General features: G+C 44.8%; 1 protein-coding gene across 7 annotated transcripts in view; it reads right to left on the minus strand.

Annotated features, from left to right (window-relative positions):
* The window catches only part of LOC125458709 (gamma-aminobutyric acid receptor subunit alpha-3-like), a 287,238-nt gene that overhangs the window by 21,618 nt on the left and 251,558 nt on the right, over positions 1-14,062 (minus strand). For all 7 annotated transcript variants that reach the window (XM_059651519.1, XM_048544196.2, XM_048544197.2 and 4 more), the window contains one exon: positions 10,510-10,721. In XM_059651519.1, coding sequence (XP_059507502.1) covers positions 10,510-10,721 — 212 coding nt within the window. The remainder of the gene's footprint in view (positions 1-10,509; positions 10,722-14,062) is intronic.

Here is a 14,062-nt window from a genome sequence, read left to right on the forward strand (position 1 = left end):
TCCTACAGAGGGTGAGGATAGATAAAGTCCCCTGGGCCGGATGGGATTTATCCTCAGATCGTCTGGGAAGCCAGGGAGGAGATTGCCGAGCCTTTGGCATTGATCTTTAACTTGTCATTGTCTACAGGAATAGTGCCAGATGACTAGACGATAGCATATGTGGTTCCCCTGTTCAAGAAGGGGAGTAGAGACAACCCTGGTAATTATAGACCAGTGAGCCTTACCTCAGTTGTTGGTAAAGTGTTGGAAAAGGTCATAAGAGATAGGATTTATAATCATCTAGAAAAGAATAAATTGAGTAGGGATAGTCAGCACGCATTTTGTACAATAGCCTATTGTGGGGAACCTTATTGAACGCCTTGCTGAAATCCATATACACCACATCAACCGGTTTACTCTCATCTACCTGTTTGGTCACCTTCTCAAAGAACTCAATAAGGTTTGTGAGGCACGACCTACCCTTCACAAAACCGTGCTGACTATCCCTAATCAATTCATTCTTTTCTAGATGATTATAAATCCTATCCCTTATGACCTTTTCCAACACTTTACCAACAACTGAGGTGAGGCTCACTGGTCTATAATTACCAGGGTTGTCTCTACTCCCCTTCTTGAACAGGGGAACCACATTTGCTATCCTCCAGCCATCTGGCACTATTCCTGTAGACACTGACGAGTTAAAGATCAATGCCAAAGGCTCGGCAATCTCCTCCCTGGCTTCCCAGAGGATCCTAGCATAAATCCCATCCGGCCCAGGGGGCTTATCTATCTTCACACTCTGTAGGATTTCTAATACCTCTTCCTTGTGAACCTCAATCCCACCTAGTCTAGTAGCCTGTATCTCAGTATTCTCCTCGACAACATTGTCGTTTTCTAGAGTGAATACTGTTGAAAAATATTCATTTAGCGCTTCCCCTATCTCATCTGACTCCACACACAACTTACCACTACTATCCTTGATTGGGCCTAATCTTCCTTTCATCATTCTTTTATTCCTTAAATACCTATAGATCCAGAATAAGGGAGGTGAGCTTGCAGCATGGACAGGTATCTGGGACTTCGATGTTGTGGTCATTTCATAGACATGGGTAGAGTAGTGTCAGGAATGGGTGTTCAGTTTCCATGGTTTTGATCTTTCATTAAGATCAGGGAAGGTGTTAAACGAGGGGGAGGTGTGGCTTTGTTAGTCAAGGACAGGATAATGGTGGCTGAAAGAACTTTTGACGAGGACTCGTCTACTGAGGTGGTATGGGCTGAGGTCACACTGCTGGGAGTTTTTTATCGGGCTCCGCAAAGTTCCAGGGATGTGGAGCAGAAGATTGGCAAAACAATTCTGGGCAAGAGTAAAAGGAACAGGGTGTTCATTATGGGAGACTTCAATTTCCCCAACATTGACTGGAAATGCTATAACTCTGGTACGTTGTTTGGATAAGCTTTTGTCCAATGTGTGCAGGAGAGTTTTCTGACACAGCATTGTCGAAGGGCCAGCAAGAGGGGAGGCCACACTGGATCTGGTGCTTAGTCATGAACCAGGCCAAGTGTTTGATTGAGTGGTGGGTGCACTTTGGAGAAAGTGACCATAATTCGGTTACATTTAGTTTAGTGATGGAAAGGGATAGGAACATGCCACAGGGCAAGAGTTATAGATGGGGAAAGGGCAATTATAAAGCAATTAGGCAAGACTTAAGTGGCATAGAATGGGGTAGCAAAATGCAGGGGATGGGGACAATTGAAATTTGGAGCTGGTTTAAGGAACAGATATTGCGTGTCCTGGATAGGTGTACCCTGTCTGGCAGGGAGGAAGTGATAAGGTAAGGGAACCGTGGTTTACTAAAGAAATTGTATCTCTTGTTAAGCAGAAGGGAGGCTTACATGACATTGAGATGAGATGGTTCAGATGAGGCGATGGAGAGTTACAGATTAGCTCGGAAGGATTTAAAGAGAGAGTTAAGAACAGCAAGGAGGGGACATGAGCAGACATTAGCAGGTAGAATAAAGGAGAACCTTAAAGCTTTCTATAGGTATGTGAGGAATAAGAGGATGACTAGGGTAGGAATAGGGCCAGTCAAAGACAGAAGTGGGAAGTTGTGCGTGGACCCAGTGGAAATCGGAGAGGTGCTAAAAGAATATTTCTCATCTGTTTTCACTCAGGAGAAGGAAAATATTGTGGAGGAGAAGACTGAGTTACGGGTTATTTGAATTGAAAGGATTGAGGTTAATAAGCAGGAGGTGTTATCAATTTTAGAAGGTATGAAGGTAGATAAATCCCCTGGGCCGGATGGGATTTTTCCAAGGATTCTCCGGGAAGCTAGGGAGGAGATGGCGGAGCCTTTGGCCTTGATCTTTGAGTCATCATTGTCTCCAGGTTTAGTACTAGAGGACTGGAGGATTGCAAATGTTGTGCCCTTGTTCATGAAGGCAGTAGGGATGATCCAGGTAATTATAGATCAGTGAGCCTTACGTCTGTTGTAGGAAGAACTTTGGAAAGGATTACAGGAGATAGGATTTATAATCATCTAGCAAGCAACAATTTGATTGGAGATAGTCAACATGGATTTGTCAAGGGCAGGTTGTGTCTCACAAACCTCATTGAGTTTTCTGAGAAGGTGACCAAGCATGTGGATGAGGGAGTGGCAGTTGACTTGATGTACATGGGCTTCAGCCAAGCTGTTGATAAGGTTCCACACGAAAGGCTATTGGAGAAAATGCAGGGCATAGGATTGAGGGAGATTTAGCAGTTTGGATTAGAAACTGTCTTTCTGTAAGAAGGCAACGTGTGGTGGTTGATGGAAATATTCAGCCTGGAATCCAGTTACTAGTGGTGTGCCTCAAGGATCTGTTTTGGGACCACTGCTGTTCGTCATTTTATAAATGACTTGGACGCAGGCATAGGTGGATGGGTTAGTAAGTTTGCAGATGATACTAAAGTCGGTAGAGTGGCGGACAGTATGGAAGAATGTTGCAGGTTGCAGGAAGACTTGGATAAACTGCAAAATTGGGTGAAAGGTGGCAAATGGAATTCAATGCAGATATATGTGAGGTGATTCACTTTGGGAAGAATAATAGGAAGACAGAATACTGGGTCAATGGAAAGATTCTTGGTAGTGTGGATGTGCAGAGGGATCTTGGTGTCCATGTACATAGATGACTAATCATGATAGTGCTCTTAAGAAGGCATACGGTGTTCTAGGATTTATTGGTAGAGGGATTGAGTTCCGGAGCCATGATGTCATGCTGCAACTGTGCAAAATGCTAGTGTGGCCTCATTTGGAATATTGTGTACAGTTCTGGTCACCCCATTACAGGAAGGATGTGGAAGCAATGGAAAAGGTGCAGAGGAGATTTACCAGGATGTTGCCTGGTCTGGCTATGAGGAAAGGCTGAGGGACTTCGGTCTGTTCTCATTGGAGAAAAGGAGGATAAGAGGGGATTTAATACAGACATACAAGATGATCAGAGGATGAGATAGGGTGGACAGTGAGTCTTTTTCCTAGGATGACGACGTTAGCTTGTACGAGGGGGCATAGCTACAAATTGAGGGGTGATAGATTTAAGACAGATGTCAGATGCAGGTTCTTTACTCAGAGTGGTAAGGGTGTGAAATGCCCTGCCTGCCAGTGTAGTTAACTCAGCCACATTCGGGGCATTTAAACAGTCCTTGGATAAGCATATGGATGATGTTGGGATAGTGTAGGGGGATGGGCTTAGATTAGTTCACAGGTCGGCGCAACATCGAGGGCCAAATGGCCTGTTCTGCACCGTATTGCTCTCTGTTTTGTGTTCTATTATGAGAAAACTGTTAACTCTAAAGGCTGATAAGTCCCTGCGACCTGATGGCCTGCATCCTAGAATATTAAGAAATAAAACAGAGAAAATATAGCAGAAATGGCAAAGGAATTTGGTTAAAATCTTTTGAACTTCCTTACATTGTGGAAGTTTCCCAGCAAATTTTCCAAGTAAAATTGTAATATTACTTTACTTGAGAGGAGGAAGGCAGAAAGCAGGAAACTGCAGTCCAATGAGCATAGCAAAGGGAAAATTGTAGAGCTCATGGTTAAAGAGATTACAACGGGATATTTGGAAAATCATAATGGAATCAGACAAAGTCAGCATGGTTCAGTGACAGGGAAATTGTGTTTAAATTATTTATTAGAGTTTTTGTGAAGATGAAGGGAAACCAATAGGTTTGGTGTACTTGGATTTCCAGAAAATGTTTGACAATTTCTTTCGAAGGAGACCCAAATTTCCATCAACATCTGCATGAAAATGTGCCTCCTGACATCAGCTCTGGGTAGTCAAACAATAATTTAGAAGGTATTTCCTTTCCCTTGGTCCCCCCACTGTTGAAGAAATTATCTCTCTCTATCTATCGCACCAAATTCTTTCTCACCTCATTTTAGAAGCTGCTTAATCTCTTACATTGAAAAGAGTACAAATCTAATGTTTACAACATCATTTATTGCTTTTAATATCTTTCGTAGATAAATCATTGTCTCAACATCTGTTTCAGGTCACCAACAGATTCTCAATTCTGATGAACTCAGCATATGTTGCGTCTTTTCATTCAGCATTCTTAAGTATCCTCAGTAGCAGCCACCAACAGAAGCAAGGTAGTTATGAACTACCTTCCTGAAATACAGCAGTCTATGTTCTATAGATAGACACACAATGCGGTTCGGGAAGGAGTACCAGGATTTTGACCCAACGACAATTAAGGAATCGTGGTATATTTCCAAGTCAGCATGGTGAATAGCTTGGAGGGGTTCTTGCAGGGGGTGGTGTTCCTGCATATTTGCTGCCCTTGTCCTTTTAGATAGAAGAGGGCATGGGTTTAGAAGGTGCTGTCTAAGGAGCCTCAGTGAATTTCTGCAGTATATCTTGTAATGGTACACACTGCTGCTACTGATCGTCAGTGGTTAGAGGGTATGAAATTTTGTGGATGTGGTGCCAATAAAGAGGGCTGCTTAATCCTTAATAGTGTCAAGCTTCTTGAGTGATGTTGAAGCTCCACCCATCTAGTAACTGGGGAGTATTCCATTACTTCCCTAACTTGTGCCTTGTAGATATTCATCAGGCTTTGGAGATTGAGGAGATGAGTGACATGTTACTGTATTCCTTGTCTCTGAGCTGCTCTTGTAATCACAGTATTCAAATGGCATGTCAAGTTTTGTTTGGTTGATTCTCTCTTACTGGACATGGTCATAGTCTGGTATTTGTGTGGCCTGAATATTACTTGCCACTTGTCAGCCCAAATCTGGACATTACCTAGTTCTGCAAATAGACATGGACTGCTTCAATATCTGAGGAGTTGCAAATGGTGCTGAACATTGTACAATCATCAGTGATCGTCTGACCTTATGATCCAGGTCATTGAGGAAATTGTTTGTGGATGTGTGTCAGGCTTCGGCACAAGTTGTTGTCAATAAAGATCAAGGTCCAATATTGAGCTGGGCATTAGGTCCACATGGTGAGGGGAAAACAGCATCCACAACCGCACCAAATGTGGATCCATTTGGGGAGGCACGGTGGCTCAGTGGTTAGCACTGCAGCCTCACAGTGCCAAGGACCTGGTTCAAATCCAGCCTCGGGTAACTGTCTGTGCGGAGTTTGCATGTTCTCCCCGTGTCTGCGTGGGTTTCCTCCAGGTGCTCCGGTTTCTGCCCACAGTCCAAAGATGTGCAGGCTAGGTGGATCGGCCATGCTAAATTGTTTATAGTGTTCAGCGGTGTGTGGGTTATAGGGGGATGGGTCTGGGTGGGACGCTCCAAGGGGCGGTGCAGGCTTGTTGGGCCGAAAGGCCTGCTTCCACACTGTAGGGAATCTAATCTAATCTGATCCCAGAAATGCAACCAAAACCACATAGGACGTTCGTGCTACTTAGATAGCCAGTGCTCTCGACCAGCACTACACTGATTTTCAATGTTTCAATCTGAAAAGGAAAGAAGCTAGTTTGACAAGACTACAAATACTTCAGCAAGAAGGTAATGGGGAATTACCATGTTGGAAATCAAGTTCCGGGGGTTATTGCTTTGTGTTCACTGTTGGAGAAGGACTTCAGAATCCTGGAGCAATACTGTGATTCTGCCACTGAGTTGCTCTCCACTGAATACAAGTAGGGCATTATGGACAGAATTATTTAGGACAGACTAGAATGGAACAAGTAAGAGCCCAATAGAGAAGAATAGAAAAGAAAGGTGGTTAGAAGAGAAAAATACATGCAGGGAACTGCCCAACAACACAACAGTCAGATTACAGCCTGGTATATGATAGATTACTATGTATTTAGTATGAATGCACCACAACCAGTGTGCTGACAGACAGCTGAAAGCTAACATCTAATAAACTGGCCCCTAAAAGCTTTCTGTCAGAGCGAATTCCACAGGTTCATAAGTCTGAGTGAAATTCTTCCTTAACTCAGTCCTGAATGGTTTATCAATTATTCTTAGACTGTGACCCCTAGTTCTGGACATCCCCAACAATGGGAACATTCTTCCCGCATCTAGCCTGTCCAGTTCCATCAGCATTTTATATATTTTGAAACCACCTCTCTATATTCTAAATTCCATTGAGTACAAGCCCAGCCACTCCAGTCTTTCCTCATATGGCTAACACGAGGGGTCATAGTTTTAAGCTGGTTGGAGGAAAATATAGAGGGGATGTCAGAGGCGGGGTCTTTACACAGAGAGTTGTGACAGCATGGAATGCGTTGCCAGCAGCAGTTGTGGAAGCAAGGTCATTGGGGTCATTTAAGACACTGCTGGACATGCATATGGTCACAGAAATTTGAGGGTGCATACATGAGGATCAATGGTCGGCACAACATCGTGGGCTGAAGGGCCTGTTCTGTGCTGTACTGTTCTATGTTCTCTATGTTCTCTATGCCAGTCCTGCTGTCCCAGGTATCAGTCTGGTGAACCTTCATTGGACTCCGTCAATAGCAAGAATGTACTTTCTCAGACGAGGAGTCTAAAACTGCATACAAAATTAAAGGTGTGGATTTCCAAGGTCCTGTATAACTGCAGCAATGTATCCTTAATCCAATACTCAAATCCGCTCACTAAAAAGGCCAGCAGGCCATTAGTTTTTCCGATTGTCTGCTACACCTGCATGCCAACATTCAGCGACTGTTCCACCATGATACCCAATCTCATTGCACCTCACTTTTTTTCCTAAACTACCACAATTTAGATAATAATCTGACTTCTCATTTTTGCAACCAAAGTAGATAACCTCACATTGATCCACATCATGTTGCATTTGCCAAGTATTCTCAACTCACCCAGTTTGTTCAAGTCACCCTGTAGCCACTTAACATCCTCCTCACAGCACACACCGTGGCCCAGCTTAATGTTGTCTGCACATTTGGAGATATTGCATTCAATTCCTTCATCCAAATTGTTAATATTCAGTCCTACCACTGATTCCTACAGCATCCTACCACCCTGAAAAGGACCCAAACTCTCTGCCAACCAGTTCTCAATTCATGTCAATACATTACCTTCGATACCATGAGTTTTAGCTTTCCTCACTAATTTCTCATAAGGATCCTTGTCAAAAGCCTTTTGAAAGCCCAGATACACAATATCTACTGATTCACTCCTATCTACTCTACTGGTGACATCCTCAAAAATTCCCAGAAGATTTAACAAGCATGATTTCCCTTTAGTGAATCCATGCTGAGTAAGACTGATTCTGTCATCACTTTCCAAATGCTCAGTTGCTACATCCTTAATAAGTAATTCACACATTTTTCCCTACCACTGACATCAAGTTAAATGGCCTATAATTCCCCATTTTCTCTCTCCCTGCTTTTTTTTAAAGAGTGTGGCCATGTTAGCTACTCTCCAGTCCATTGGGATTTCTCCAGAGTTTATAGAATGCTAGATAATGATCAGCGATGCATCTGTTATTTCTAGGGCCACTTCCTTAAGTACTCTGGGAAGCAGAGAATCAGGCTCTGGAGACTGATTTGGGTTTTAATCCCATTGATTTCCCAATATTATTTCCTGAATAAAAAGGATTTTCTTCAGTTTCTCCTTCCTGGTTAACCCTCTGTTCCATAGCATTTCCTGAAGGTTATTTGTGTCCTCCTTAGTGAAGACAGATCAGATTTGTTCAACTGGTCTGCCATCTCTTTGTTGACCATTATGAAATCACCTGATTCTAACTGTAAGAGCTATATTTTTCTGCACCCGTCTTTTTCTTTTCATATACCTGTAGAAGCTTAATGTTTCCCTCTCCTTGCCATGACACAGATTTTAGATGTGGGCAGAAAACCACATGCCAAAAGCTGAGGTATGTGGGAACTCACCCAATGAAGTTCAATGATAATGGGAACTGCAGATGCTGGAGAATTCCAAGATAATAAAATGTGAGGCTGGATGAACACAGCAGGCCAAGCAGCATCTCAGGAGCACAAAAGCTGACGTTTCGGGCCTAGACCCTTCATCAGAGAGGGGGTGGGGAGAGGGAACTGGAATAAATAGGGAGAGAGGGGGAGGCGGACCGAAGATGGAGAGTAAAGAAGATAGGTGGAGAGAGTATAGGTGGGGAAGTAGAGAGGGGATAGGTCAGTCCAGGGAAGACGGACAGGTCAAGGAGGTGGGATGAGGTTAGTAGGTAGATGGGGGTGTGGCTTGGGGTGGGAGGAAGGGATGGGTGAGAGGAAGAACCGGTTAGGGAGGCAGAGACAGGTTGGACTGGTTTTGGGATGCAGTGGGTGGGGGGGAAGAGCTGGGCTGGTTGTGTGGTGCAGTGTGGGGAGGGGACGAACTGGGCTGGTTTAGGGATGCAGTAGGGGAAGGGGAGATGTTGAAACTGGTGAAGTCCACATTGATACCATTAGGCTGCAGGGTTTCCAGGCGGAATATGAGTTGCTGTTCCTGCAACCTTCGGGTGGCATCATTGTGGCAGTGCAGGAGGCCCATGATGGACATGTCATCTAGAGAATGGGAGGGGGAGTGGAAATGGTTTGCGACTGGGAGGTGGAGTTGTTTGTTGCAAACTGAGCGGAGGTGTTCTGCAAAGCGGTCTCCAAGCCTCCGCTTGGTTTCCGCAATGTGGAGGAAGCCACACCGGGTACAGTGGATGCAGTATACCACATTGGCAGATGTGCAGGTGAACATCTGCTTAATGTGGAATGTCATCTTGGGGCCTGGGATAGGGGTGAGGGAGGAGGTATGGGGGCAAGTGTAGCATTTCCTGCGGTTGCAGGGGAAGGTGCCGGGTGTGGTGGGGTTGGAGGGCAGTGTGGAGCGAACAAGGGAGTCAAGGAGAGAGTGGTCTCTCCGGAATTCTCCAAGTTCTTCAAGGACCGTAACTTTCCCCCCACAGTGATCAAGAACGCCCTTGACCGCGTCTCCCGTATTTCCCGCAACACATCCCTCACACCCCGCCCCCGCTACAACCGCCCTAAGAGGACCCCTCTCGTTCCCACACACCACCCTACCAACCTCCGGATACAACGCATCATCCTCCGACACTTTCGCCATTTACAATCCGACCCCACCACCCAAGACATTTTTCCATCCCCTCCCCTGTCTGCTTTCCGGAGACACCCCTCTCTCCATGACTCCCTTGTTCGCTCCACACTGCCCTCCAACCCCACCACACCCGGCACCTTCCCCTGCAACCGCAGGAAATGCTACACTTGCCCCCACACCTTCTCCCTCACCCCTATCCCAGGCCCCAAGATGACATTCCACATTAAGCAGAGGTTCACCTGCACATCTGCCAATGTGGTGTACTGCATCCACTGTACCCGGTGTGGCTTCCTCTACATTGGGGAAACCAAGCGGAGGCTTGGAGACCGCTTTGCAGAACACCTCCGCTCAGTTTGCAACAAACAACTCCACCTCCCAGTCGCAAACCATTTCCACTCCCCCTCCCATTCTCTAGATGACATGTCCATCATGGGCCTCCTGCACTGCCACAATGATGCCACCCGAAGGTTGCAGGAACAGCAAGTCATATTCCGCCTGGGAACCCTGCAGTCTAATGGTATCAATGTGGACTTAACCAGTTTCAAAATCTCCCCTTCCCCTACTGCATCCCTAAACCAGCCCAGTTCGTCCCCTCCCCCCACTGCACCACACAACCAGCCCAGCTCTTCCCCCCCACCCACTGCATCCCAAAACCAGTCCAACCTGTCTCTGCTTCCCTAACCGGTTCTTCCTCTCACCCATCCCTTCCTCCCACAACAAGCCGCACCCCCATCTACCTACTAACCTCATCCCACCTCCTTGACCTGTCCGTCTTCCCTGGACTGACCTATCCCCTCCCTACCTCCCCACCTATACTCTCTCCACCTATCTTCTTTACTCTCCATCTTCGGTCCGCATCCCCCTCTCTCCCTATTTATTCCAGTTCCCTCTCCCCACCCCCTCTCTGATGAAGGGTCTAGGCCCGAAACGTCAGCTTTTGTGCTCCTGAGATGCTGCTTGGCCTGCTGTGTTCATCCAGCCTCACATTTTATTACAATGAAGTTCAATGTAGTGTTATGAGGCTCACCTTCAGCTCCTGAACTTCCATTGCTTTCCTGCCATCCCATGGCCAGCTCCGCTTGGTGAAGTAGTTCACGGTCGCAAATTCAATCAATGCTGAGAACACAAATGCGTAGCAAACGGCAATAAACCAATCCATGGCTGTTGCATAGGCAACCTTAGGCAAGGAGTTCCTGGCACTGATACTCAGTGTGGTCATGGTCAGCACTGTGGTGACCCCTGTGGAAAAAAAATCCATGAGACCAGTTTGAATCATATTATCTTAGTAGATTCCGTAGTGATTACCATTGTGATAAGAAATTCCTTTGCGATTCATATTGGAGTTGTTTTGACAACAACAAAATTCTTTAAAATGATTAATTTGGTCTTCCATTTATATTAAATAACATGCTCCGGTTTCCTCCCACAGACCAAAGATGTGCAGGGTAGGTGGATTGGCTAAACTACGTTGCCCATAGGGCTCAGGGATATTTAGGTTAGTTGGGTTAGACATGGGAAATGCAGAGCTAGGGGAGTGGGTCTGGGTAGGATGCTCTCAGAGGGGTGGTGGGGACTTATTGGGTCAAATGGCCTTTTTCCACACTGCAGGGATTCTATGGTAATAAAATGTGAGGCTGGATGAACACAGCAGGCTCAGCAGCATCTCAGGAGCACAAAAGCTGACGTTTCGGGCCTAGACCCTTCATCAGAGAGGGGGATGGGGTGAGGGTTCTGGAGGGTTTTGTGCTCCTGAGATGCTGCTGGGCCTGCTGTGTTCATCCAGCCTCACATTTTATTATCTTGGATTCTCCAGCATCTGCAGTTCCCATTATCAGGGATTCTATGTTCCTAAGTCAACATGCAAATATTCACAACCACAGAATCACAAATTTGTTACAGTTCAGGAGGAGGCCATTTGTTCCATCATGACTGCTTTTGAAACGAGCATCATCGCCTAGTGTCAATTTTCATTTCGCCATATCCCTAAATATATTTACCATCCAAACAATTACTCAATGCCCTCTTGAATACTTCGATTGAACCCCCCTTCACTGCATTTCCAGACAGTGTATTCCAGACCCTAACTACCTGGTGTATGAAAAAGAGTTCCTATTTCACCTGTTTACACATCACTTTAAATCTCATTTGTCTCATTTATTTGTGCCTTTCATGAGTCAAAACAGTTTCTCCCTATCTACTCCTAACTAGATCATAGATCATTGGCTCCCTACAATCTGGAAATAGGCCCTTTGACCCAACAAGTCCACACCGACCCTTACAGCATTCCACCCAGACAAATCCCCCTATAAGTCAGAGCAAACCCATGCAGACACGAGGAGAATGTGCAAACTCCACACAGACAGTTGCCCAAGGGTGGAATTGAACCTGGGTCCCAGGCACTGTGAGTCACAGTGCTAACAATTGAGCTTGCTGAACCCCTAGCCTGCTAATAATTTTGAAAATATTTATCAGGTCCGTTCTCAACTTTCTTGTCTCCAGGGAGAAGGTTCCCAACTTCTTTAATCTATCCTCAAGACTAAAAATTCTCAATTTTGCAGTCTCTCAGTCCCTTCCTAACAGCACTGTTGGTGAATTTACACCACATGGGCGACAGTGGTTGAAAAAGCAGCTCACCACCATCTTCTCCTGGTCAATGCGGGAAATGTAGTAGGCAGTAAATATTGACCCAGCCAGGGCACTCTCATCCCCTAAACTAATAAAAGAAATGTTACTTGCACACCAGCAAATCTTTTCTGAGTCTTTGCTTCTGTGTTACGAGCTTTGCTTTTCACACAATATGTTCCTCGGACCCTGAAGATTTAACTTCTTTATCTTTGGATTTCAAAGCTGTCCATTGTTCAGATTTGGAGGAGAGATTAAGATTTGCTCCAACATCAAAAGTGTTAAGAGAGAGTTAAGTTAGATTGACTCTTTAAATCATTCCACATTAACATGAAGTTATGAAATTTGTTAGCATGTTGAACGATTGAAAGGGTCAATCCCTTGGATTACAGTTAAGGCTCATCCCTTAAAGATGGTGTTGTGTCACAGGTGCCACTATTAGCCTCATGGTGTTCTCGAGAGTGCTGCACATCAATATGGACCAAGGGCAGGCAGAAAGAATTAGTTTAATTTGGTGTCGTATTCAGCAGAACATCATGGGCTGAAGGGCCCATTTCTGTGCTGTACGATTCTATGATTTAAACTAGCGACTCTGATCTCACATGGATTATCACAGATTAATACACACCATGTGTTTGATCAAAGCTCCACCTGCAATCTGGGGCTAGAATTTAAAGATGAGAGCTGTCACATTAAAATGTTTGAACTTAATATAAGCCACACATAAGGAACAGCTTGAATGTTTTGGCCTACTGGAGAAGATAATCTGATAAACATGCAACCTGGGAGTCATGAGTTTAAGTCATAATTGTCCTGGAAACTCCAAGAGACAAAGTTTAATCTCACCAGATTCTGCTGTAAATAACACCACAACTGGGCAGGATTTGCCTTACCTGTTGGGGCTTGTGAACCTGCTCAATAAACTAGTCACCAGGATAGAAGAAATACGACTGGTAACCGTTCATTTTTGGAACAGCCAGGACTGTTGATAGCAAATGTAGCTGATCTGATAGCACACTCTGGGGCTGTACATTCTTCTCATATGATACGATCCTCTTGTAACACACGATCTTCCGTTGCTACATTCTATGAATTCACTCGAGACCATTTCACTTTCCTCTTGTCCTTCAACATCTACCTCAAAACCTATCTGATTGATAAGCGTTTGAAATTTGACCTGGCTTCTATTTTCATTTGGATTCTGTCCTGGTGAAGTGTTGCATTTCTATCTAAAAGGGTTAATATTTGTTTGAGTGCAATAAACAACACCCACTGTGTCATGAGGACGTGGTTGAAGAATAAAGTAGAATCTTGTGATAGTCAAGCCTGACGCAAGGTTCTCCCAACAGTCTTCCAGAATATTTTCTAACCAACCTGTTCAGAAATGTTAATATACACCTCTGGGACAGGTGGGGCTTGAACCCGGGCCAACCCTGCTGCAGAAATTCAGACACTACCACATCACTGCTCTCCCAAAATTTTTGACAAGCTATAGAGCCTATTATTATAACATTTAATGGTGCAGCGATGCAACGCATTACATTTTGTTTAGTCTGCAATACTTGCCTTGTTTGCCCAGAAAGTGGCTACCTCTCACACAGACTAGATCACATAAGCCACTAAAGAAACCACATACTTAGATTTAAGCTTCACTAAATAATCCACAAATTCAGAAGACGTGGTTGGCAGCACAAATAAACATTAAGTCCTTTTTGCTATCCTTCGGAATTGGTACATACGTTATCAGGTCAGAAACTGAATCACGTTGTCAGGATTCAAACAATTCAGAATTGTCCTGGAAACTCCAAGAGACAAAGTCTAATCTCACCAGATTCTGCTGTAAATAACACCACAACTGGGCAGGATTTGCCTTACCTGTTGGGGCTTGTGAACCTGCTCAATAAACTAGTCACCAGGATAGAAGAAATACGACTGGTAACGCTTATTTTTGGAACAGC

The sequence above is a fragment of the Stegostoma tigrinum genome, chromosome 15, assembly GCF_030684315.1.
Source record: "Stegostoma tigrinum isolate sSteTig4 chromosome 15, sSteTig4.hap1, whole genome shotgun sequence".
Taxonomy (NCBI): Eukaryota; Metazoa; Chordata; class Chondrichthyes; order Orectolobiformes; family Stegostomatidae; genus Stegostoma; species Stegostoma tigrinum.